At 36.8% G+C, this 27,072-nt stretch overlaps 3 protein-coding genes across 3 annotated transcripts; all 3 read left to right on the forward strand.

The window, feature by feature from the left end:
- Window positions 1-674: 674 nt before the first annotated feature.
- LOC140760489 (26S proteasome regulatory subunit 7A-like) lies at window positions 675-6,618 on the forward strand. Its single transcript, XM_073097469.1, has 10 exons — window positions 675-912; window positions 1,273-1,354; window positions 3,132-3,223; window positions 3,327-3,404; window positions 3,500-3,561; window positions 3,918-4,062; window positions 4,210-4,428; window positions 4,565-4,746; window positions 5,769-5,944; window positions 6,159-6,618. The coding sequence occupies exons 1-10, from the start codon at window positions 679-681 to the stop codon at window positions 6,314-6,316; spliced, it is 1,428 nt and encodes a 475-aa protein (XP_072953570.1). The 5' UTR covers window positions 675-678; the 3' UTR covers window positions 6,317-6,618.
- A 3,728-nt stretch (window positions 6,619-10,346) lies between these two features.
- Window positions 10,347-12,035, forward strand: LOC140760525 (RING-H2 finger protein ATL60-like). Its single transcript, XM_073097525.1, has one exon. The coding sequence runs from the start codon at window positions 10,793-10,795 to the stop codon at window positions 11,672-11,674; it is 882 nt and encodes a 293-aa protein (XP_072953626.1). The 5' UTR covers window positions 10,347-10,792; the 3' UTR covers window positions 11,675-12,035.
- A 4,793-nt stretch (window positions 12,036-16,828) lies between these two features.
- LOC140759942 (uncharacterized) lies at window positions 16,829-26,936 on the forward strand. Its single transcript, XM_073096661.1, has 6 exons — window positions 16,829-17,862; window positions 24,843-24,940; window positions 25,088-25,112; window positions 25,262-25,382; window positions 25,519-25,653; window positions 26,241-26,936. The coding sequence occupies exons 1-6, from the start codon at window positions 17,409-17,411 to the stop codon at window positions 26,443-26,445; spliced, it is 1,038 nt and encodes a 345-aa protein (XP_072952762.1). The 5' UTR covers window positions 16,829-17,408; the 3' UTR covers window positions 26,446-26,936.
- The last annotated feature ends 136 nt before the right edge of the window (window positions 26,937-27,072 follow it).

Below are 27,072 nucleotides of genomic sequence, written 5' to 3' on the forward strand. Positions count from 1 at the left end.
TTCCAGTGTGTTGATTGGAGTAACTATATTAAGACACCCTCCAAATAGGAGGCTAGCAATAACTTATGCTTCTTCTGTGTGCCTTAGTCCGAAAAAGAATTGTTTTATGTGATAGACCCAATCAAGCTGGTATCCTCAGCTGAATTTCAAAGAAATTCTAGGCTTGTAGTTCGACCCATGTGTCTAAAATAATCTCACCCATGGTAGAGCTTCTATGCTGCTAGATTTGATCAAACGACTCAGTCTGCCCGTGCCTGGTCCGGACCTGGTTTAGGTCCGACCTTGCCCGAGCTCGACCCATGAGTGATGCGGGCCAACCCTTTATTCGCCCGACTCGGTCCGGAAGCTTGCCCGTTTGGCTCACAACTAGGCCGGTCTGAGTGATTGATGGGTTGGGCCATAAATAAATACCGATTAGCCCGAAAAGCCCGGCCCGGCCCGGCCCACCATATGATCACGTGCTTCCTGGTTTGGTCACTATGGCTGAGTGTGCTCAGCCAACTTAGGATTGCAATGTAGTAATGCTACGCTCAACAATACGACGTGGCATTACAAAAAAGGCCAGATTGTGGACATTCATTTCACTTCTTGGCCTACGTGTCTGCAGGAGGCTGTTTCTGGATCTAATCCGACGGCTGTAAAGCAACGCCAGTACAAACTAGTCGGCTAAAGCGTCGGATGCATATAAATCGTCCAACCGTGTATTCCTTAATATGGTCTCTCGTTTCTTGTGGAGCAAGGCGAGGTCTTTTGTTGCAGCGCCCCCTTAGACGAGTGCAAGGAGAGGAGGATTCATCGCTGCCGCTTGCCTTCGCCGCCTCCGCTGCAATGGCTCCGAATGTCGAGGACGACATGAACGAGAAGACCCCTCCCCCTCTCGATGAAGACGACATCGCCCTCCTCAAGACCTACGTAATCCCTTTAATTCTCTGTCAAATTGAAGTTTTTGGATGGTTAAAATGCTTCATTTCCTTTGTTTCTACTATAAATTTTGTCCGATTAAGTTGATCTTTGATATTGGAACTGACCTCGGATTCTATCTTGGAAATTTGTGGATTTTACTGATTTTAGGGTTTTAAAGCCTTTTCCCCTTTGGAATTTAGATGATCTTCTAGTTGATGTTTCCGTTCTGAATTGGATCTCCCCATTCCTATATGTATTTAGGTTTAGCGAAGTGGAAGCTGTATATTGTATTCTGTTTGCTTTTCCCATTTTGGGGTCGTTGCTCGTTGTTATCGTACTTAGAATGTAATTTGAATTACTGAATCGCAGGGTCTTGGACCTTATTCTGTAAGCATAAAGAAGGCCGAGAAGGAAATCAAGGAGATGGCTAAGAAGATCAATGATCTGTGTGGTGAGTAATGATTAAATATAATTATCATCAGTTCTTTTATGGAGTCGTATTAGTGAAAATCCAAGAAATTTTTGTCTCTGGAAAGGAAATTGTGCCTAGGAAAGCATTTGAAGAATTATCATTATTCTGATTGCACACAAGGCATGAGAAAAAAAAAATACTATGGTTATTCTAACATGATCAAATATAATACTGTTACCATTACATGGTTTAATGAGATATCCTTGGGTCAATATGTTATATGAGATCAATGGGCTAATAGGTCTGGTCAAATGACCTAAGAGAGGTAAGGGGACTATGTTGTTGTGCTGCTGTATCAATAGCAAGGTTGAGAAAGATGGAAAGAGCATGATACACAAATAAAGGAAGAAAGGAGAGTTAGGGGGGAAATGAGGGGGTGAGCTGTCTGATCGAACTCATTCAGTCATCATAATGTATTCTGTATCGTTATATTCTCACAATCAAGAGTGAGTCTGCGAATAATATCCTCTCAATTAAGCAATTACTTATAAATGCAAACCCCATCTCTTAAAGTTAGAGCGATTTGATCTGAAACATAGTGATTTTAATTTTTCTAGGAAAATTTATTAAATTTAACTCTAAACAACAACTAAGTTGCTGCTGGTGGTGTTGTTGACTTATTTGGTCCATCTAAAGTGTCTACTAGTGAGTTGAAGAACTTGTCCAAATTCCAAGATAATCTTATCATTTTAGAATATCCAATCAAATGGTGCCTCTGGAACGGGGCAATAACCAAATTTGGGTCAAAATGCCGGGCCATGCGATAGTTTGGGCTTGTGCAAATTGTCCCACCAGAGAGAATTTGAGGAGTGGGGGCCAAGCAATCGCAGACGATCCTCACCCTAGAGCCTTGAGCATTGTGCAAGGATGTGTTGACCACCGGGAAAGGAATGGATTATGATTAAGACGAGAAAGAAGTGGTTTGCATCAATGGTTAAGCACTAGCTGGGGCTTTCCCACCTTACTCACTTGGTCCTTTTTTCCTGTCGAAGCCAACCTAAAGTTTCAATCAATTCTTGCCAATATTCATGCTGGGAAATTAAGAATGCGAAAAGTTGCTTTCTTGCCGATATATAATCTAAATTACATTGTAGACTGCACAAAGAGCTATGTACATATGTCCACACAGCGAGCACACACTGCGACACATTTAAATAACTAAGTTTATCTTCCCTAGGACTGTTAAATTGAGTTTATTTAAGCATTTACCATACCCTTCCCACTCTAGAACTGTGAAGAGTAACTATTGTAATTGGCTTTCTTTCTTGTCGATGTAACACAATGAGCTTCTACCAATGAAAACTGGCTGAAGCTAAGTTGAATTAGATGAAACCACCTAACCAAAATACGGAAACTATTGAAGTTGGCTAAATTGCCAAAATTCAAGAACTTCTGATCTGAAATTGGGTTGTAGTTGGAATTTTCTTCAGTGCTTCAGAAAATGGGATTGGGAAATTACTTGGGAAGATAGGATCTTGAAATTGAGTAAAATCTTCAATAGAGCAAGAAAGCTGAATATTTTGTCAATATAAATTTAGTAAGATTTAAAATTTTTATATGCTATCTTCATCAGGGAGATTTGATGCTTGCAGTCAATTTTAGATAAGAGTTTATAAAGACAAGAAGTAACTTTTTCTTGAATGTTAAGGGAGTGTTTGGCTCAATTTGATCAGCCTTCTTGTTAATGGTAATCCTAGATAGTTGCATGCACTGTTGGTACTTGATATCTGAGATGTCAGCTCTGTTTGAATACCAGGAATTAAAGAGTCTGATACTGGGTTAGCTGCACCAAGCCAATGGGATTTAGTATCTGACAAGCAGATGATGCAAGAGGAGCAACCTCTTCAGGTAATATACCCTATTTATTCATCTAGCCTGTTTAAGTTAAGTGTCTGCTTTCATTCATGTCTTTTCCTGTTCGATATTCAAATATATCCTTTTTGTATGGAAGGTTGCTAGGTGCACAAAGATTATTAACCCAAACACAGAAGATGCTAAATATGTGATAAATGTGAAACAAATTGCAAAGGTAATCTTCTGAATTTAGAACGTTTTCAGACATCTTCCTTGGCAATAGCAAATCTAATCTTGAAGGGTTCCTTTTTCTTTCTTTTTTTAATGCAGTTTGTTGTTGGGTTGGGTGACAAAGTGTCTCCTACTGATATTGAAGAAGGCATGCGTGTGGGGTAAGACTACATCTCTTAATTTCAGTGCCTTCAAATGGTCACTTGTAGATTGCTTCCTTGGAGTTTCTCATTAGTCATAACTGTTCCACTATCCTTCAATGACTATCTATGGGTGAAGTTTATTGCTCAATGTAATTTCTAATTGAAGCCAAATTTGTCAGTTTTAAAATCTAGAATTGTCCACATTAATACATCAATACATAAGAATTGAGGTAGAAGGAATGCATTAGTGTTAGTGAAAAAAGGAGCGATTTTTTCAATGTTACTATCATGCAAACCTAGAACTGAAGGTGGAGGAGAATTTCTGCTTTGGTTGTTTATGAAAGCTTTGTCTAATTTTCTTTCTTTTGCAACAGCGTTGATAGAAATAAGTATCAAATTCAGATTCCTTTGCCACCAAAAATTGATCCAAGTGTTACAATGATGACGGTAGAGGAGAAGCCTGATGTGACATATAATGATGTTGGTGGATGTAAGGAGCAAATTGAGAAGATGCGAGAGGTATGATAATTCACTATTACCTTTACTCATTTGGGTTATTGGGGTCAAGAGTCATGATGAATGAATCACATAGTTTAGCGAACATCTTTGGGCATTTGATCTTCACTTGGAACAATATTTAACATTTTGGTCGTCATTTTACTCTAGGTTGTGGAGCTTCCTATGCTTCATCCAGAGAAATTTGTTAAGCTCGGTATTGATCCTCCTAAGGGGGTCCTCTGTTACGGTCCTCCCGGAACAGGTAAAACACTCCTTGCTAGAGCTGTCGCCAATAGAACTGATGCTTGCTTTATTCGTGTCATTGGAAGTGAGCTGGTTCAGAAGTACGTTGGAGAGGGTGCTCGGATGGTCCGTGAACTTTTCCAGGTTATTAAGTTTCCTGAGATTTTGGAATTTATTGTACCCAGGAAATTGGCCTGAGAGTGTTCTGCTTTTCAGTTCCTTGCTGTATCATTCACAGTTCTGTACAACTTTTGTCTAAATGCTTGTTCTGCCATTGTAGATGGCCCGCGCAAAAAAAGCATGCATCGTCTTTTTTGATGAAGTTGACGCCATTGGTGGTGCTCGTTTTGATGATGGTGTTGGCGGCGACAATGAAGTTCAACGTACCATGCTCGAAATTGTCAATCAGCTTGATGGGTTTGATGCTCGAGGAAATATTAAGGTCCTAATGGCAACAAATAGGTATGTTTTGTTGCATTAGCAAAGGGACTAAAAACCAAAATTGTATGTTGCATGGATTGTTTGCTGTAAGATTTTCCAAAAGACTTTGATCTTTCCTGCTTTCCTGTTTTTTGATGTTTCCTAGTCTGTATGGCAATAAAAAAATGTAGCATAACACATAAGTATAGAAAAATGCCTTCTCAATTTATCTGATGATTGTGCAGAAATAGAGTAATTGTTACCTTTTTTTAAGATCTCATCTTCTTGCTGTTCATGAGACATCAACAAAATGCTTGATTAGTAATCTTTCTGTCCAACATGGCGCATGACTTATACAGAGAGCACCTTCCTCAAGGCAAATTCTTGTGCTTGGTTCTTCTCCACCTTTATCTAATCTATGTCTCTGTGAAGCAAGAATAAGGAAGTTTATATTTGCAGAGGAGGAATTTAGTGGAACAAGTGCAGGCCTGTATGGAAGTTTCTTCTTCTAACACATTGTGACCCTTGGTTTGGAGAGTTCTTGATTGAATTTGAGATTTTTCAGATGTGACCCTTAGTTTGAGCAGTTCTTAATTAAATTGGAGATTTTTCAGTATGTGGGTTTGGAGAGTTCTCGATTGATTTTGAGATTTTTTTTTCAGTTTTAGCTTTTAGCATATTTCTGGTTACTTCTGGACAAAAGTGATTTTTTTTTAAAGTTTCTGTGAGAAGCTTCAAACTGCGGTTCATGCATGAGCTTGAGTATTATTTTGTTGATCGTTTTTCTTTATGCAGTCCTTGTTAGTGGGAAGAATTGAATCATTTGACTAGGAACAGCGTGAGTTTGACAACATTTGTTTTGTTTCAGATTAGCTTACTTCCTTGTTGCGTCCCAATAGATGCAATATTTTTAGGGATCACCCATTAATTTTGCACCATTAGCAAAACAGTTGTGAAACTCCATGTTAGATTATTGAAAAGTGCCCTTAGCAATTATTGACACCTGAAAACTTTTCTATGGTCTGAAGTTAACCTTTATTTTCTCTATTTTGTGAAAATTCCAGGCCTGATACCTTAGATCCAGCACTATTGCGTCCTGGAAGATTGGACCGGAAGGTTGAGTTTGGTCTGCCTGACCTGGAGGGCAGGACGCAGATTTTCAAGATCCACACTAGGACGATGAATTGTGAAAGGGATATTAGGTTTGAGCTTCTTGCTCGCCTCTGCCCCAACTCCACTGGTAAGCATGTAGCAGTGCATTGATTTCTTTTTTGAGCCTTAGCTGCTCATTTAATCTATGTACAGATTATTATGTATTTAGTCGGTAGAGTTAATTAAGTGAACTTGTGCAAGGGCTCATTAATATATGCATGTGTTTATTAGTGTTAGCTCAACTTTTTCCTCTAACTGTTCTCTAATACTTTCATCTTGTATATTTATCGTTTCATGACTAGGGGCGGATATAAGGAGCGTGTGCACAGAAGCTGGAATGTACGCAATCAGGGCACGCAGGAAGACGGTAACTGAGAAGGACTTCCTTGATGCAGTGAATAAGGTTATTAAAGGCTATCAGAAATTCAGTGCAACGCCCAAATACATGGTCTACAATTAAGAGCAGACTTCCATTGCTTGTCATGAAATATACCTGGGATTATCTGCGGGGGAGTTGGTATGTTATGTGGACTGTGCCACATGTACGTCGCCACAGATTAGCAAATGAGATGTGGTAATCTGCGTATTAGTACTTTGTAATATCTTGTTTGCAGTCTTTTAAGGCCACTCATATATATGGGCTGTGCCAAGATTGAAAAAACTTTGTCCTTTCATGGCCCTACCTTTTAGTTCTTCGTAATTCTTTTCCCTGCTTTGTAAACAGTCCAGTTATTTGCATGATCTAGTGTTTGTTTTCTTGAATGGGTTTTGGATTTGACTCCATTTTAACTGTCAGCAGCTGGTAGAGCAAACCATAATTTACCTCCATATCGTGATAGTGTGTTAAATGACGCATTTTCCGGAAGGTAAATGGTCACCTATTTTATGTGAACCTGATCGGTCTATTTATACGAAACAATTTGAGTTTTAGTAGATAGTAAGATTGGACTCTTAAAGTTGAATACGTTTCCTTTTTATATTAAGTATAAATTTATATAATTTATATAAGAGATTCATATACGAATTTATTTTTGCTATGTTAAATTATAAATTTGTCTATGTATATATAATTTAAACATTGAGCTTATTCATTTACTAACTATTTTCATACTAAACAAAACCACTGCATAAATGAGTCTTTTGGGTAAGCCAAAACTGACGGTTGACATCCTTGGGGGCATTTTATACGAAGGACTACAAGAATTATTCAAACAACAAATAACTTTGTTATCAATTTACTCCAAATTCATAGTTTTATATATAAACAAAACCTGGCCCCATTTCTCACCTAACATTACAATGATTCCTCCATTAGAAATTAGCGTAGTTTTGCGTAACGTTAGCAAATTATTTGTTCCCACGACCAGTCAACTATGAACAACAACAAACATATTACAGAATGTGGTGTATATCAAGCATTATTCTATTGCAGTGGTTTCAAATTTGAACGACTAATGGCTTTGCACACTCGGATTACTTTTCCCTTCCTCCAAGCACGTTGCGGCTCTCTCTCAGAATTGACTTTGGTGTTGTTGGGTGTTGACTACGTTAGCCCTTAAAACATGGGGTGCTACTTCTATGGCTGATGTTCTCTAATTGCCATTCTAAAAGCTTCACATATATTCTTCTTCTCCGCGTCTTGTCTTCACTTTTCTTGCTGCTGTTTTCTTCTTCGCTGTAAAGACTATCTTCATATGAACTCTATGTTTTTTTTTCAAAAGAACAGTCATCGCACCATGATTTACGGAGGATTATTTGTACTAAGTGGGCCCTTAAAAAGTCTTAATAAATCTATGAGACTTTTTTTTGGGGAGCAAATTAGTTTATCACTATCTGATAGAGAACTAAAAGGGTTTTTGACTAAATAAGATTCCTTAGAAATCTATTTACTCAAACGGTTCACTGTTCACACAAGTGTTGATCTTATCTGTGATAATTTGTACTAAAGCGTTAATCTAAAACCTCAATATTACTACAGTAGTAAGCACATCAAGTGTTAATCTATTCGACAGTTTAGTTTAAAATAATCAACTTAAGTTATCTTGTTAGCTCTTTTAGTCTCAAGATAAGACATACACGTTGAAGTGTTTTTCAACCTGGCTAATAAAGTGGCATCTGAGTTGTCCAACTTTACTCACTCGTTGGATTGCTTTTTTAAATAGTTATTTAATTTAAACTTAAGCGGGTAACACTCGCATTGCAACTGGTAATTAGACTTTAACTAGGATGTAAAAAAGTTTAAGTACCTCCACTAAAAATATAATCTAATTTCCATACAGTAGGAATAGTTTGATCATTTTGTATGGCGGAATATATTATTGACAATAAATTACCACTAGTTTTTTTATAAAAAAAATCTAACATAATTTGGTTAATATAATTTAATTTTAAGATGGTAAGAATAGTTTGGACAATGTCTAGCTTACTTAGGACGAAAAATTTAATCATGGGTTAAATATATTTTATTCTCATTTATTTAAAAAATATTAAACTAGTTCTTGTATTTACGATTAAAGTGAGACCGTTAATTTTTCTATCTAAATTAACGGTTCGTGCCTAAAAATTTTTAAAAATTAAATAGAGAATTAAATTCCCTCTCTTTCTAATTTTTTATAAACAAAAATTCCTTTGTTCTTATATACAAGCATTTCTTTCTTTTAAAAAATTATTATATATATTTTCTTCTTTTACTTTCTAGATTGTATTAAATATATAGTAAATTTTATTCCACCGGAGTTTTTATGAAGTTTAATAATTATATCACGTTTAGGAACAAGACATGTATTTTAAAAAAAAAATTAGATAAAAAATTCATCTATTTTGCCCAATAAATACTAAGAGATATTTTTATTATTTGAACGAGCTCCATTAACTTTGCTAAAAAAAATAACAGTTTCATTTTAATTATAAGTATAATGACTGATTTAAAACTTTTTAAAATACACGGTAAAATAATTTTGGACAAAAATATATTTAACCCTTTAAGTATAATAAACCATCATTAGTTTTGGATAAAAAATCTAATATAATTTGGTTTGAACTGTAGGAGGATTAATGCTTAAGTTTAAAATATATTTTGATTTGTTAAAATCAAGCCAAACACAGAGAGGGTAACAGGTGAATTGTCCTAAAACTTTATATTATGTTTCTTCTTTATGCGAATTTAAATTTGAAGCATGCTGATCAGCAAATTAAAACCATGATGCAAATCCTACGTCTTCGTACAAATAGTATGATACCAAAACCACACGCTTGCCTCCCATTAATTATTTCAGTTACCTGCCACGCAACACCCATGGCATCATTATGGTCACTTCATGAGCACCTTAACATATTCATGACTTCCCAACATAAGTATGAATAGATTTTTTATTTTAGCTTTTTTCTTTAACATGAAATAATCTCCTACTAGCTAGGTACTTATAAATAGATTATTTTTTTTATTTTTAAAATAATATTATCATCCTAACCAACATCGACGGTAAGCTTAATTATACGAGAATAGTGGTTGAGTCATCGGTTCAATGAGCGACGATAGTTGGCTATTAGTGTGGATTGAGTTGAAGGTATTAACATCGATCGGCTAGTGTTAGACAAGCAACTACGTTATTGGTATCTGGATCGTCATCTTATAAAATGATGGTAAATCATGTTGGGTGGTTATAGAATGAGAAATAAGTTTTTTTAACTTGTGAGAGTTGAGAGAGAAATTCATATCACACATATTCAAGATGAAATTAGGTGTGGAGTTTTTTAAAATCTTTATTTTTTTCATTAGATTATAGTAATTCAACTAATTTGTTGCAGTCGAAAAAAGTAATTAATTAACCAATTGTGCTATATGTATTAGTTTTGTCGATAAGTTTAATATTCGAGTCTTTAAAATTTAGCTCGAGGGTTAAAAAAAATTAGTCCTCAGACTCCTAAATCTATGATTAAAATTATTAGTCAAGTACAGGTAATGGTTGAGCCGGCCCTGTGGTTCAAATTTATTTATCTCACTAACAATACACATCTGAATTAGTATTTTAGTATTTTTACTTAATATAAATCATCATCTCTGTGAGTGATTTTAAGTACTCATAGATAAGACTTTTACCAAAGAGAAATTGCCAACTACGTAAAGAAAGTAGCTACCGACTTTGATTGAACGATACTTTTAATCCTAGAAGTAATTGTTTTCGACGTATCTATGTGACATCCACATTGAAATTTTGTAACTCAACAATTTTTTACCAAAAATAATCACCAATGCGTTGTGGTTATGATTTCTTCGGGAGGTAATTTACCTCCATGGTCAACCCCAACTCAGTGTCGTCTCACGTCAACAGTCAACCTGACATGTCCCTAAACGCCGTGTCACACAAGAAGACCCAACCAAAAAGAAATTGTTATTAAAAGAATATATGATAATGCTATTTTATATAACTGAGGAGCAACCAAGAAGCATCCATCGCCTCTATACTTCGACCTCCCCCCCCCTTCCCCAAGTCTCCGTCCGCAGCCCCTTTGAAGACTTTGACAAAGTCTTCTTCTCCCACGTCTCCTTAATTCACTTTCCACTTCTATCAACCTCAAACTCAACTTCCTCTCTCCTGCTCCGTTAAGCTAATTGCCATCGTCACTTCCTTTCTAATAAATTCTTCAACTAAACAATCTTGTATCGTTCCCTCTCTAAACCAACCCATCTTCGCCTCTCTCCCACTCCTCTCCTCTCCTCTCCTCTCATCTCAACCTTCTCCATCCAAATCCCAAGAAACCAATACATTAATCCATATATACCACTACATAAGCATCCCAAAACCCAATCTTGAGACGAACCCAGATCCCATAATTGGATTTTTAGCAGTTGGTCTACTGAGATTACGACATAGGTATCTCAAAAATCTAATTTTGAGACAGACCCAGATCTCAAAATCGAATTTTTGGCAGAAACATGTCCGAATTGTACCAATCACCACCGGTCTACGACCCGTCGGGTGTCACGGTGAGCAGCGAGGTCTTAGTGGCGGCAGTCGTCTTCCTCTTTGTGGTCGTCGTCTTCGTCTTCTTCCTCTACCTCTACGCCAAGAGATACATGGGAGCCAATCCCACCATTGGGGGCTCTCGGACTCTCTTCTTCGCGGCCGATTCGCTGGACCTCGTCCGTGGTCGTGGCCATGGCCTCGAACCCACCGTTCTCAAGGCGCTTCCGGTCACCGTTTACCGGGCGGAGGACTTTAAGGAAGGATTGGAGTGCTCCGTGTGCCTCTCGGAGCTCGCGGAAGGCGAGGAGGCTCGGATGCTTCCCAAATGCAACCATGGATTCCATCTCGAGTGCATAGATATGTGGTTCCACTCCCATTCCACCTGCCCACTTTGCCGTACCCCCGTTGGCCCTGATACCTGTGACGAATCAGCTCGAATTCCGCCTCTAGAGGCGAATTCGCAAGATGGGTTATCCTTAGAACCCCCGACCTTCCCTGCCAATGTGTTGTATTGGGGAACTCAGGATACGGTTAATACTGGAGCGTCACAAGAAGTGCCATCGAGTTCTACGTCCACCTCTTCTTCAAGGAAACCGGAGGACATGCTTGTGATTGAGATACCAAGAAGGATGTTTCAGGGGCTTCCTTCGCCTATTTCGCCATTGCCATTGAGTAGGATTCCTATGGAGGAGTTAAAGTCGCCGTCTTCGGCAAGATTGAGATCCCTAAAGAGGATACTGAGCAGGGGGAAGCAAGCAGTTGGGCCTTCATGTAGCCCGAGGGGAGGTGATATTGAGCAGGGGATGCCAAGGGAGGGAAGTTTTCTCAGCCCAAGAATTCCAACCAATTGATGATTTCATTTGTGATTCGAGATTATTGGGAATCATGCAGTGTTTGTTAGTTTCTGGTTCCGTGATGTATTGGCTTCTTGCCGATCTTTCAGAACAATTTACAGAAGAACCAATTTCAGCAGGTTCCAATATATGAATTTGTACAGATAGACAAATATCTTGATTTACAAAGGCAAGTGAGGTAGCCTCTCATTTTCTCAAGAAAATTCATGTCTTGGGATTGGTGTGAGTTATTTGTTCTATTTTTGTTAGGGAAGAAATCATATATTATGTGTATCTAATTCTATGGTTGTATAGGTTCCAAAGTGCTAGTATTTTGTAATCATCTTAGGATGTTCGAATTGTTTCATTTACTTCGAAACTTCTGAAGTCTTTCTATGACAAATTTGTGGTTGTGTCTATCAGTTGTGAACAAAGTGAAACTAAAGAAATTCTCTACTATGATGAGAACTTCAATTAAAAGCCAACAACAATCCAGGAGCACCATATAAAAGCTTTGCATCAAATTTGTCATAACATGCCTATATCTCAAGAGGAAAACCACTGAAGAACATGTCCACCATGGAAAGATGAGACAACGTTTGTAGTGTTATATCCTGCTTGTATTACAACATTTTTGGATGGAAGAATGTTCAACAATGACTCAATTCTTTCTGTAATTGAATGATAGACATGATCGACTGTAGCTTGTTCCTCAATTTATCTGTGTATTAGCATGAGCAGAAAAGATTATCTACTCCATTGTTCTGATCTCCTCGTGTAAATTCAATTGTAGGTCAAGGTTGGATGACATAGTCATCAGTACTATCTCACAATGTCTTCTAATAGAGACAACTAACAGCCCTACCACCCATACAAACTAAGTAGCTTGACCTCCACTTCATTTCGTTTGACTTGTATTTATCAGCTTCACATGTTCACATTAATATCTTTGACAGCCTACTAATTAGCTAATCTATAAGCACAAGTAGACGTGAGTATTTATCTCCTTCAGATGTGTAGATATTGGCTCTTTTATAGAATCATCTTACAAGTTTAGGAAAAGTGGGAACTTTCTATGTTCAATTAAGCCATAAATTGCTGTGAAGGGGAGTACCACTGGGATACCAGTAGAGAAATTATATGAGAGTCAAAATTTTATTACTGTATATTTAAGCATAGGCAACTTTCTTATTTCTTAAAACCTTGTTTGCTTTGAATTTAGAAACTCTTAAATCGGTTCAGTAAATAAATATCTGTTTTATTTTTATATCTAATTAAGTTTACTCTTAAAAAAATCAAGACTAAAAAGTGAAACTAATTAATCGAGTTCGAGGTTTAGTCTCGAACCAAACAAGGCTAATGTTGTCGCTCACTATCTTAGCTAAAAACTGCATCTATAATGATGGTATGAGATCAGAAAATATACAGACTAAATGACTGGCTTGTTGTCTATCTTTTTTGTAGGATTATGTAAAAGGACTACTTAATCTTACAACTACTTTCTGCAACAAAATAATATAGATGAGTTTCTCCAAAACTTGTAACTTATGATTTATGTAAAGGATTTTCTTTCCTGTTGCTAATCTGAAAGGTATTGGTCTACAATTTTGTAGATTATATAAATTCCAAATTCAGTTCCAGTAGGTCCTCCTAGTCTGGTCTAAGATTAAAAGTTTCTTGTTTGTATTATTCTTACAGAACTACATGTGAGCTCTAGCGTCCAAATCTTAATTTCAATGTTCAGAAAGAAAAAAAGAGTTATAACTTTCATCTATGTGGATGAAGCTTTTCTCTGAAACATTTGATTCTTTTCAACATTATCTTCCATGATGTAGTGCCTGATACCCATACAGGACATTTATGAGCTTTGTCAGTTGGATCACCAGCATAGTGTTGGAAGTTTGTAAAGCCTTTTTTATACTGAGGTGATCCAATACCTTTTTCCTTCTTTATGGCTACCTTCATTGAACTCAAAAGTCAGTAAGCTGATGTAGAGGATAACCTTGCAGTGAGTTCACTGTTGACTGTTGGAATTTTAATATGAATGTATGCTGTCATCTGCTCTGCAACTGGTTCTCTGTACTCCTGCAGGTCTCAGTCCAAATTGCATCAAATTTTTGTTGAACTATGCGGTAATTTTCGCTCAGTTATGGTCTCAGCTTGATCACTCTCCTCTTCTATTTGCAGAAGGATAACTTAGGCTAAACAAAACAAATTTCTTTTTCGATATATAAATTACACAACTAAGTTAACCGATTCAAATCATACGTATATAACACTCTAATAAAGTATTTGCTAAATATTAAATCTATGATTTCTGTCATAAGATAATAGGACTCGAAGACTAGCGGTGCACAATAACTACATGATAGAGCTACAAAATTCATAATTGAAGAATACCCCTGTTGAGCATTTTTATTATCTTAGAAAAAAAATCTCAAATTTCTTCTTTCAAATTTTCTATTTTGAAACTTCCCATCTCGTCCAAGTCCACAATGAGGGGTGGAAGACTTCAAAATTGATGAGTATTACTGTGGAGTCTATGAGATATAAATGATACCCAAATTGATTCAATGAACCAATCCATATCCAGTCCTCTTCTGCAACTTGTTGTCTCAAAATTAAAGAGGAATTTGGATAAGTACTAGCAATTGGAGAAGCAGAATACTAATCATGCATGGAAAACAAAATATCATTCAATGGTTCTCTCAAACAAAATATCATTCAATAGGCAATATAAAGGCATGCCTTCCACCTTTCGGCTGTGAATTAAGTCTACTAAAGGCTATTGCTTTGCACCAAAATATCTGAGAAGCAAACAAAATCATCAAAAAAGTTCTCATGGATAGGTTTAAAAACTGATCGTATAATGGCAAAGATTATACCCCCTATCTGCTTTGTTTTTTGGGGATATAAATATGGAACCCAATATTGAGCTGATATTACACTTGGTTATCATCGTATCAACTAACTACGGATGCAAATACGGATGTATTTATTTTGTAAATAAGTGACATAATATTTGTCAAATTTATAGTATAATGAGTAAATATTTTCAGATTCATATAAAAAAGACAAAATTAAATTTTATTCTATTCTTTTTTCAATATTTGAATAATTGGATAGACATGATCTATGATTCAAAAATAGTTGTTAGTAATATGATATTATTAACAACATAACAAAAATATTCTTTATAAATTGGTAATATCTCAAAGAGCAAAACTCTTGCCTATGCGTTCTCTATTGCCTGGCATTACTGAAAGAATGAAACAAGTTAATCTTTAATTAGAAACAGCTTGATTCAGGTGCAGTCATTGAAGAAGCTGCTAAGCTGATGGAAAATGACACCACTCTCCCCTCTGATGTATAGAGAGCTCAAGATGGTGGCAACATGGCTTCATCCTCGGACATTCAAGAGAGATGCAACTTTCTGTCAGAAAACCTAATTTGTTGGGTGGATGTGTCGTGGCGAGGTTCACATGATAGTGGAGTGGGTATCCATTTGATCAAATATCCCAACGATGAGGGTTTAGACAAGGATATCTACTTGAAGCATCGTAAAAATGCCCTTGTGGGAGAAGCGCACACCTTTCTACTGGGGTTAAAAGAAGTCATCTCTCACTCCTACGATTCCTACAGATGGGTCTTCAGTGATTGTCATAGAATGATCAACGCCGTCAATGGGCAGGATGATCCAAAAGACTGATCAGTTGTTGGTATTCTTTAAGAATGTAGATGCCTTTCAACCATCAACACAACCGTAAATGTCCTATTTACTAGTAGGATTACCAATGGTAATAGATACTCCCTTGCCGGGAATGGTCAAAGCTTTGTACTCACTAACAAATTAGATGTAATTGATTTCAATTTATACAATGTTTACAAACTTTTAGGGAAAAAAAAAGAAATTAGACTCCAAAGCTCTCTGAATTTAAAATTTGAGAGGGATTTTTGAATGAACTCTAAATTACTGTTACATTTTAAATTATAGAATTACCCTCTAAAGAAATACAATATCTTTTAAATTCCATCCAGATTATTTTATTTCATTCATTAATTATTTAAACTTAGTATATATATTTAAGTTTGTTGATCAATGTTTAATAAAAATACTACCATTGGAAATCGCTTCAAAGTGAGGATATATATAAATTTTACAAATCACACCTTATATTTTATCTATTTTGTGATTCACACTTCGCCTTTAAAAATTTTATAGTTTAATATCTTATTTTTCTTTATTTTGACTAACTAATGTTAATCAAATTACTAAAATATCTTTCCGCTGTTTTCTTTCATTTTCCCAAACAATTTCTGTTGCCACCATCTTTCCTCATCTTTTTTCGTATTCTTCTTCTTCCTCCTCTTCCTATCCTTACTTCGAAGGTTCACCGGAGAAATAGAGCTTTTAGTCCTCCTCTACCACGTTCAAATAATCATCTAATTAGTTCTTAACTGATTTATTATTAGATGATTATTAAAGGGAGGAAAATGAAAGAGAAAAAGAGAACGAAGATAATAAGGATAATTTAGGTGTTTATAAATTATTTTATATATTATAATATAATATTTTTTTGTTTATACCGTTTAAGCTAACCAAGAGTGTTAAATGAGAATTATAGAAAAAAAGAGGACTCAGGTTATAAAATCTTTATAATTTTTATTTTATTTTATATTTATATTAGATAACCCAAAATACAGATTATTTAATAATAAATAATTAAAAATGATCATATGGAGCTATCTATTGAAATTGCTCTAATAAACAATTCCCACACGCTCTTTTTTTTAAAATTTATTAAGAGAGAAATAAATACCACTAACAATAACCACATGCTCATTGAGAGTGAAATAATATATATTTTTTAATCGAAATTGAGAGTGAAATAATTTCCACATGCTAACAGAGAGAGAGGCAGATTCTATCATCATCTCTTTCAAACCACAAGCTAAAAGGAAAGTGGAAAACTTTAATTATTTTCCCTTTATTATTATTATTTATTATTATTTTTCCCTTTATTTTGCTAACCATCAAATACGTTAGTTTTTTTTATTATTATTTATTATCCGTACAAAAGATCCACTATGGACGGCCCTGATCGCGAAGATTAAACTTCCGCTTTTCTAGGAAAAGGGAAGGAACCTCTCCAAAACCATTCAAAATTACTCAATAAAGGAAACCCTAAATTAAATAACAAAAGAGAGGAAACCGCGAGAGAGGAGGGAGGAGAGAGGAGTTCGGATTCTAATATCTTTTTGTTGCATTCCCCTCTTCGATCTTAGATTCCTCGAAGGAGATCGGTTTCCTGATACCTAGTGTGTAGAATTGAATACATTTGATTTGTTTTTTGGGTGGTAATTTTCGTTGATTTCGTTTGTTTCTGAGAGATTCCTTGCAACAAGGCAGTTTCCCAATCTTTGGGTGAAAGTTGGGAATAGGTTCTTTTTAGTGCGTTAGCGCTTTTTGAAGCAAACCTATTTGGATTCTGGTAGTTTAGTAGAAAGAAACGTCTTTTCTGGGTTAGAGATCGTTGATCTTTTTGGTCTAGGAGGTTATTTACGTCGTACATTGTTGCCCACCCTTTGGATTCGGGAATTCCTTGTGTTCTTCATGTCTTTCTAACAAAAGTTCCTGTTTTTTTTACATTACTTTTTGATTGACTCCTAGGTTGGTATTGCGCATCTTTGAAATTTCTCCATGTGAGACTCTAGATTTTGTCCCACCTGTTCTTGTAATGTGGGCGTCATTATGTTAAAGCGAGAATCTGTGCGGTCGTTCTCTCATAATTTGAAGGCTCTTTGGAGTTGTCGATCTTCTATGGCTCTTTATAAGCCACTATTTTCTGCAAACTTTTGTGGGTTTAGTCAGTCGAGTGAGGCTAATGGGAAGGCCAGAATTCATAGGAAGGTTTTCTTTGATATGGGTATTGGTCCTAGAGTAGTCCCGTTCAGTAAAGTATTGAAATTGAGAAGCTCTATGGATCGATATGATGGTACTTTTAGAAGGGCAGATGATGAAGCTGGAAAGGCTCATGTGATGGCGCCTGGTCACCAACTTGTTCGTGATTCTGAAAACTTTCTGGCAGAGGAAGTAGGTGCCAAAATTGTGAACGGAAGTGGAGCTTGCAGACATGGAAAACCTTTGGGATTTCCTGAATGTTTAGTGCCTGAGAAATTGGTTGTGGCAGTTGATGTGGATGAAGGTATGTTGCTGACCCAGATGTCATAACTTTCATCTTAATTTGATTTATACCCTGAGTTGTGAGTATCATTATCTTCATTAATCATTATTGATAGTAGCATAGTTGTCCTTTATATTTGGCTTGCTAGTTGATAGCATACTTGTGCGGTTGTTATGGTGCTTTGTGCTTAGTAAATTTTTATGCTTGTGGTTAGAATTTTAGGAAGAATTGGCTATAATTTCTCTACATAATCCCTATCGCTTGCTCTTTGCTGCATGAGCATGCTATGAATGACTCCGGTGGTATAGAAAGTATGTGCTTTACGATAAGTTTACATGTTATTATGTGTTAATGCTTTTACCAGGAAGCAAAATCCATTGGCATTAAAATAGGATATCCCAACTTGGCAATTAGATTTATCGTATATAAGCTAATGATAAATTTAATAATTAATATTACAGATCAATAGGATTAGCTAACATGGAATTTTAACTGTAGGAAGAACTTCTAAGAGGATCTTGTATTCTTGTGTAATTGTGTAATGACAGAAACAACTATAAAGATAGAGATTTTAGAAATATTCTAGGGTTGTTATGCATGTTGTAGAAGTATATTTGCAGTTGCATCTGTTTTGTTCATACATCCTTTTGTAGTTAGCCGTTCTTCTAGAAAGCTATTGCAGCAGCCACCTTTGTTTTGACCTTTGAGTAGATCATAGTTTCTTTAAATCTTGAAGAAACTGATTCTTTAGATCTTTATCCAGGTCCAATTGAAATATTGTTGCTCTTATTATCTTATATGTTGTTTTAGTTTTGCGAGAACATAAGATTTGCAATTGTTTGGGTGATTAATTATCTTGGTTAATCAGACCTTTATCTTGTTCTGCAGATAAAATTTTTTTAGTAATTGGAAGCATATGGCTATTGGGTTGTCCAAATCATCTTTAAATGATTATGAATAAGCATTACGAACATTTCAGGCAGAAATGATTTGAACATTATAGTTTAGGTAGAGCATACTATAAGTACATTGGGTGGGCCTCCATAACACCTTTTTCTTTCTCCCCTTCTAGTAGTGGGTAGCCATATTGGATCTCTGGAATCTTGTCATTCTGTTCAAGTTCTTTCTTATAAGTTTGGTTTCCCTTTCCATAAGTTTCTCAAGAGTTGATGTGACTATACATGTCAGTACTCATTAAGTTTTTTTTTGGTATTTTATTACCTAAAATAGGTACATGCTAGGTATCCATATATACACCCAATGCGTCCCTATACAAAAAAGGCCTTAGGCCTAGCGGACCACTAGCAGTCCAAAAAGATTCTGAGTAGCTAGCCAGTGAGTCGAGCAATTGGCCTCACGATTATAACAAGTGATTAAAACAGAGGAAAACACATTTGAAACCAGCTTAATATCTGAAAGGATGGGAAGAATTTCCCAAGGAGCTGCAACTGCATCATTCAACACATTTATAATTAGAAGAGTCTGATTCAAGTTGATGGGAATTCAGATCTTTGCTGCTTTGCAAAATTGAGCACCTTGAGTATACCTTCTACTTCATCCTGCAAGGGAGAGACTTGAGGGAGACTACAAGCTGCTGCAAAGAGGCACACTCCAATGTGGTGTCCGAACCAAGAAAACCATCTCCTAAAGTAAGATGCCATCAAAAATCAAACCCAGAAAGACGATAAGACTACAAAACAAAGAAGGCACCGTTTCTGAGGAGTTTTGGAAGATCAAAGTGTTCCTTTTTTTTCGAAGATACTATTAAGAATAATGCATTGAGGAAGGGATAGAGCTGAAGGATTCAAAGAGGTGCCTTCAAGAATCCAGGCTCCTTTACACCAATCATTAGTAAATTGAAAGGTGAGATTAAGCCTATGTTCAACAAGTCACTTTAATTCCTTAGCCACATGACAGAGAGTGAGAATGTGAGGAACATTCTCAACTAGTCTTCCACAAGCAATACAAAAAGACTAATAGCACGAAGCCAAGCCTTAGTAGGTAACTTAGCTTACATTGCTTTCCAGGTACACACTTTGATACAGGGAGCCAAAGGAAGGTGCCAAATTAATTTCTTGAACCTTCCAAGAAGCAATATCATGATCAGGCTGGGTATCAAGAATCGATACGTGGACTTAGAGGAGGAAACTCCAGAAGGATTTGGCCCACAATCAGCAATCCTCTGTGTTTGAGATGGTCGGTGAATAGCATCAACACAATGGCTATACATCACCAAAGTGGAAGGAGAGTGTCCATGAGCCAGGCTTGATTTTAATAAGCCCTGCAACTTCTTATAATGAGAAAACATATGCATATTGAGAGGATTTGACTTGAGGGCTAAAGGAAGGTTAAACAACTAAGGATCCCTCATGAAGCTAGATGAATGGCCATTCCTAGTTTGTTTCTTAAAGGCTACTCGAAATAGGGCCAAAAGAATCCACCAGTTGCTTGAAGATGGAAGACTTTCTGGTCTGGCCTCTTAATTTCTTCTAAAGAGTGGGCCAAGCTATACTCAAACAGCATAAAAAGAACCCAAGGCTTATCAAGCCTTGTGATTAAGTTGGCTGCTCATGGCCTTATAATGGTCTAACAAAAAGATCTCATATTCTTATGCCGAGGCCTCCGAGAGACTTGGATCACTGAATAGTGGCGCAATTAACCATATGGAGCCCTTTTGAAGATGATCCTCTTCCACCCTTCAAGCTTGGATATAGCTTTGGCAAGAACATGAGAGAAATTCTGATGTCGAGGTCTACTAGGATGTATGCCAAGGTAGAGAAAAGGAAAAGAATTATGCTTCATGCTTAACAATCAACATTTCGAGCCAAAGTAGATCTTGCCCAACTAGGAAGGAAGAAAGAAGGCTTGGCATGATGTTGATGCCAAGGTAGAGAGAAGGAAAAGGATTATGCTTCATACCTAACCAGCCATCAACATTTCGAGCCAAAGTAGCTCCTGCCCAACTAGGAAGGAAGAAAGAAGAATTGGCATGATTTATCACTTGGTTGGTAAAGAAATTATTGATTTGGTAATTAATATGTCATCAACAAACATTAAATGACAAAGACTGTGAATGACTTAAATGGGATAGCCCTCTAGCCAAACTGAGGACATAGCTTCAGTGAGCAAGCTTGACAACATTCAAATGATAAAGATATAAGGTGATAGGGGGTCACCTTGATGGATCCCACACGACCTTGTGAACCATGGCATAGAAGAACCATTTATAAGAAAAGAGAAAGAAGGTGAGCCATGTTAGGCATGAATCCAAGAAATCCATACTCGAGGGAACCCCATGATCTCAAGGATCGGGCAAGCTCTTGGGCGAGAATTGTATTGCCAAGTAACCAGGCATTTTTATATACTTAAAATATCTGTCAGACTTACAGAGTTACAGCAGTATTATTTTAGCTAGTATAAAGTATAAATTGTAAAAGCAATCATAAGGATTTAACAGTTTGTGTAACGCCCCCGCCCGGCACGGACACGTGCACGCCCACGCGCCCACATGGCACGCGCGGCGCACGCGACAGGTCAGGCGGGGCCCGTCACGCACAGATACACTCCTATGCACATACAATCATGATATCATCAAATAACACCTGCTAACATATCCATGATCACATAATCCATCGCCAAATAAATCATACTCTTAACCAAATAAACCTGTTAACATATGAATATCAAAATACACAATAATACACACTAGACCGCTACATAATCTGGCAGGACCCACACAGGCCACAACAAACCATCAAGATACAACTAAACAACTGATACAAGAGTACACTATGATTCGACCTGTATTATACAAATCATCGTCTAATACAAAAGAGTACAAATATCAAATACTGGTACAACTCAATTTCTATATAAACTATCATCTATGCCATCTCGCATCTATAGCTCACCTCATCATCACTCTAAAATATCTTCTCAAGTCGCTATCACGTACCACATATCTGAGGGGTTAGAAAAGAAATAAAGAGAGTAATGAGCAAAAGGCTCAGTGAATAGACCTTACCCCGAATCAGTGATGCCAAACAGAGAGTAAATCATGTACTGGATAATATGAATCAGAAAGAGTATCATGTCATGAATGAGTATATGAATGTATCCTCAATAATATATAAATGAAAAGTAGATAACACGTCATAACTGATAAAAGTATATAATCCTCGACCATGAGTAAACAAATCTCCATGTCATCTATCATCATAACTCTCTCTCAAATATGACACATGATGCATGCCGATCATGACTATGCTATGATATCAAATGCAACTATATATGATGCATATTGAACACTCGATAATCAGGTAACCGAATAATAATGAAATCATATGCATTTCTCAACATCACGATCATCACCGACATCTCGGTATAATATCATCATACTAGACCACTGTGCACAGTCAACACCCGGTACCCGGTCTCAACATCATGCCCAAAGGCTCCGAGCATACTCTGCCATCCGCAAGGAGTATCTCAAATATAACCATACCCTGCCATCCGCTAAGGGTATCAACATCCATCCAGACCGGGCACCCCACATAGTTGATGGAAACCTCGTGAGGATAACTCGCCACATATGCCCTGGCGAACGGCATGTGTCCGATTGTCTGTGCGCACAGACTCAACTGACCTCGGACATGGGCCACGAGATATCGCATATCAGCGACCATAATCATCAATCCAGGCACCCCTAACCCTGGCGCCTACTCGGGTATCCCCACGCTTTCTATCAACTATTCTATCAATCATATTTCATGATTTCTTTTTAAATGACAGATCATATGCATATATCCAGTACAATAACGAGTCAATGCATAATAGGAATTTAGGTGGAACAGGAATCAAGAGAAAAATGCTGCAATGTAGTCTCCAACCATGTATCTAACACATGCATACTCTCGCTAGTCTATCACATGCACACTCATACTAGAAATCATCTCGACATAAAATCATAACAGTATAATCATCTCCAACCATCCTTATTTATCATTATCATACTTATATCAAAGATCAGCCTAATTACATGCATGATAAAAATATGCTCGACGGTAATCATCTCTAGATAAAGTCATATAATCATGCTGGAGGCCAAAACATGCATGTACATAATATATAATATAACCTAATTTGAGAAAGGGATCTAGGGGATAAGACTACTCACCGACTGATCAGAAGATACAAACCACGCATCTCTCACGTCCGTCAGGTAACCGAGTGACACTCATCGCTAGCAAGGTCCACGGGGTCTCAAATAAGGGGGTTCGGGATCTGAAAATGTTTAAGTAACATAAAGTTAGTTGTTTATCCCATTATAATCCGTTCGAGTAAAATATGATGATTTATTAGATTTTAGAATTTCTACTTGTTTTTATGATTGGCTAGATTTTAATTATAAATAAAATATAGATAAAAATCTAATTATAATTAAATTATATCTTGATTAATTAGGGACTATGTAGTCATTATCTTATTTGCTACAAAATAATAATGTATAATAAACTAATAATTATAATTTACAAATTTATCTATTAATCTAATATACATATAAGTAAGTAAATAAATAAATATAAGTATTACCTATATTTATGCCTAATTAATCATTAATTATAAAAATTATCATTAATAAAAATACATTGAAGGATATATATAATATTATTAAAATAGTTAATGTCTAAATAATCTATTTGCATTAATTAAGAAGCAAAATACTTAAATAAATAACATAAATAAACTAATTAATTAATAAATTAATTACAACTGCCATCAGTGCTGGGCTCGGCCCAGCACTGTCTGCTACAGTGCTGGGCCGAGCCCAACACTGTGCAGAAAGAGAAAAGAGGAGCTGAGGAAGAAGGAGAAAAAGAAAGAAAGAAAGAAGGAAAGAAAGAAGAAAAAGAAGAAGAGGAAGAAGAAGAAGAAGAAGAAGAAGAAGAACAGAAGAGAAAGAGAAGAAAGGAGGTGAGGGAGGTGTGGACCCGGGCCGGCGGGGAGGGCACCGGCAGCTGGTGGCCAGCCAGCTGCCGGCCTCTCGCCGGCGGCTCGGCTGTGACGGGCCCGAGCCCAAGGTAAGAAAAAGAGAAAGAGAGAGAGAGATAGAGAGAGAGAGAGAGAGAGAGAAGAAGAGAGAGGAGGAGAAAGAGCTCACCGGCGTTCGTGGAGGTGGCGGCGGTGGCGATAGTCCGGCCTCGGCGAGAGAGAGAGAGAGAGAGAGGTTTAGAGAGAGACCAACCGGGAGAGAGAGAGAGAGAGATTTAAAGAGAGAGAGGGAAGGCGGTGGAGGAGGAGTAGTGGCGGCGCCGGGGCCCGCCGGGGCCCACCGCGGCCAGCTGGCCGCAGCCAGTTGGCTGCGGCAGCGGCCGCAGGCGCGTGGCGCCCCACCAAGCTGCATGAGCAGCTGGCATGGGCACGAGGCCGGCCACAGTGTGGCCGGTCGCGTCGTGCCCATGATTTTTTTTTTTTTTTTTTTGGGATTGGGTTGTTACAGTTTGACACACTGGTGCTTTTTGATATGGTTAGAAATATATAGGATTTGCTCAATTTGGGTGTTTGTAGTCAAGAAGCAACTGATTGCGTGTTTCTTTCTGATTGTTTGCTTCTTTTCTCTTAACCTTCTAAATAATTATATTACTTTTAGTCTCTCCTTTGCCACATGATGTTACTTAAGACAATCAGTTTCACTTGTACGTATTTAACATTTAACACTTACTAACAGAATTATATTGGAACTTAGAGGAATGTGATAAGCAATCTCACTGTGAAATGAAACAATATAGGTTCCTCTTTATTTAAATTTTATAAATGCTTGTATTGTTGCTCAATGCTCTTCTTGGTGAACTTGACAGTGGATTGCTGTATGATATATACTTGAATCACCATGTAAAAATATTATTGGTAATAATGTTTTTGTTTTTTGAATGTTATGGGTGTATGATTTTATTACATGGTTATTCTATTGATCTGCTCTTGTCTCTGTTTGTTGTTTCCAGTTCTTGGAAGCTTTCTCTCAGCTTTGAACAAATTTATCGCTGATAGCTACTCTTTGAATCACTCTGTATCAGAATATTATGTGTATGAGTTTTACAAGGTATGCATAAAAGCCTACTGTAAGTATTACTTTGTGTTGGGTATATGAAAAGCTTCTCTAGTAGCTGTTAATGTTAGTTTGTGATGTTCTTTTCTGTGAATCATTTATCTTAATCAATATGCTTACATGTTTGCAATGATTGTACAGATATGGAAATGTTCTCGAGCAGAAGGTATCTCTTGATATATTTCGTTCATCTGTTAGAAAGCTTTTATACTTTAATTGTTACTTGTTATATTAGGAGGTATATGGTGTTAATGAGTAAAAAGAGAACTTTTGTCTATGTCCGAATGTGCTCAAGCATTTTTCTATATGTGGCAGCTGATATTCGCGTTCATGAGTTTTTCAAAACTACTTACTTCCGGAATGGCATTCATCCCATCCCGGGTGCTCGACATGCTCTTCAAAAGCTGTCGTCATTTTGCGATTTATCTGTTGTGACGTAAGTCCTCGTGATTTAGATTTTTTATTTTTTCAGTCATGCATTTTTGTTTATATTTTGGGCATAGTTTTTTAGTCATGCTTTTTTATTTATTTTATTTGGCATAGTTTAAGTTAATAACTTCTTCCTTCGAAAGATCTCGGCAGAATGCAATAAAAGATCACACGCTTGAGTGGTTAGGAAAACACTATCCTGGATTGTTTCAGGAGATCCACTTTGGTAATCATTTTGCCCTGGACGGACAATCAAAGCCAAAATCTGAGATTTGCAGGTCAGGCCATTTTCTGAGTCCTGAATTAACTTGTAACATTCCACAGATTCTTTTGCTTGATTTTCTCTTCCATTTTGTTGTGATGTTTCTGTAACTTTATACCTGACATTTCAGGACATCATATCTGTCCATTGTAAAGGTAAAGTAGTTCCTTATATTTTGATTGTGGCCCCTGACTCCTGAAAGTTTACAAAACAATTCTGTGGCAACTAATATATGTATTTATATTAAAAGCACCTCGGTAAGCCTGCAAAGAGTGAAAGAAATGCATCAGACTCTAATTTTGATAATCTATTAGGATTTATTGCCAGTTATTTATTTTATGTAACCTAGTTTGATGTACATTTAGTGGTGGTAGCAACATGTTCTAATGCATGCTTTGCTATCTTATGCAATACAAGCAACTTAGTTGCTGGCAAGTTGGTCACCAACTTGTGGTTCAAATTATTCTTTCTTAATGACATCTAGTGCTCCATCTGACTATCTGTTACTAGTTTTTAGATTGTTGATGTTCTCAATTTGTTTAATCATTATCATACAGACGATTAATTTCCTTACTGGTTCATGTGATTTGGTTTCCAACATAGAACTCTGGGAGCTCAGGTCCTGATTGACGACAACCCAAGATATGCTCTGGAATGTGCAGAAGTAGGTGTAAGAGTCCTGCTTTTTGATTATGATAATTCATACCCGTGGTGCAAGACTGGCATAGAAGATTTGCATCCACTCGTGACAAAGGTTCATAACTGGCAAGAAGTAGAACAACAGCTGGGTTCTTGGGTAGCTTCTTAGAGGTGGACTTATCGTTGCATGTTCCTCCCATAAAGATCACTCTGGGAACATTCTTCAATGGACTCCAGCGTCACAGATTTCAGATTTGAGTTCACTAGGAACAGTTTGTTGCGAGGTTGTTGCACCTCAGGAGATCTTAATATATGTTTGCTTGTCTCACTGCGAGCAGATCATCAAAGTGCAGGTCAGCCGCAGGAGCCTTAGACTAAGTTGCCATTTAGCAGGTCCGGAGTCGAGGATTTACCTTCTACAAACGGCGAAATTCTGCCTCTCTGAAATTATTCAAAAGGGTCTGCTGCACTAATAATGGAATAATGAATGAAAGAAATACAACTTTCTATTAGGTTAAGTAACCGAATTGCTGACAGCATAGCTCATCACAGAACATAAGTTGGACACTTTATATGTGATTTATTTTATTGATTTTTTTGGTTACTACCAATGGAATCACTTTAAAATGTTTTGCCAATATCTTATCTAGAGTTCCTCAAGTTAGAATTGAGCTTTGAACAGGCTATGCGAAGCTCAAATTGTGCAATTCCATCTATTAGATATTTGACTACAACTTAAATAATTTCGCTTGCCTTCATTTGTTAACGAGATAGTTTCAGAGGAATCCCTTAAGGG

This window comes from Typha angustifolia, chromosome 5, assembly GCF_048772165.1.
Source record: "Typha angustifolia cultivar Huaian chromosome 5, ASM4877216v1, whole genome shotgun sequence".
Classification (NCBI taxonomy): Eukaryota; Viridiplantae; Streptophyta; class Magnoliopsida; order Poales; family Typhaceae; genus Typha; species Typha angustifolia.

Bases quoted from the DNA above. Each gene is read 5' to 3' on its own strand.
- LOC140760489 (XM_073097469.1), top strand. From the start codon at position 679: ATGCATATAAATCGTCCAACCGTGTATTCCTTAATATGGTCTCTCGTT. The intron at 3,224-3,326 runs GTAATATACCCT...TTTGTATGGAAG, and splicing joins AAGAGGAGCAACCTCTTCAG to GTTGCTAGGTGCACAAAGAT. The intron at 3,405-3,499 runs GTAATCTTCTGA...TTTTTAATGCAG, and splicing joins ATGTGAAACAAATTGCAAAG to TTTGTTGTTGGGTTGGGTGA.
- LOC140760525 (XM_073097525.1), top strand. From the start codon at position 10,793: ATGTCCGAATTGTACCAATCACCACCGGTCTACGACCCGTCGGGTGTC.
- LOC140759942 (XM_073096661.1), top strand. From the start codon at position 17,409: ATGTTAAAGCGAGAATCTGTGCGGTCGTTCTCTCATAATTTGAAGGCT. The intron at 25,113-25,261 runs GTATCTCTTGAT...TATATGTGGCAG, and splicing joins GAAATGTTCTCGAGCAGAAG to CTGATATTCGCGTTCATGAG. The intron at 25,654-26,240 runs GTCAGGCCATTT...TTTCCAACATAG, and splicing joins CCAAAATCTGAGATTTGCAG to AACTCTGGGAGCTCAGGTCC.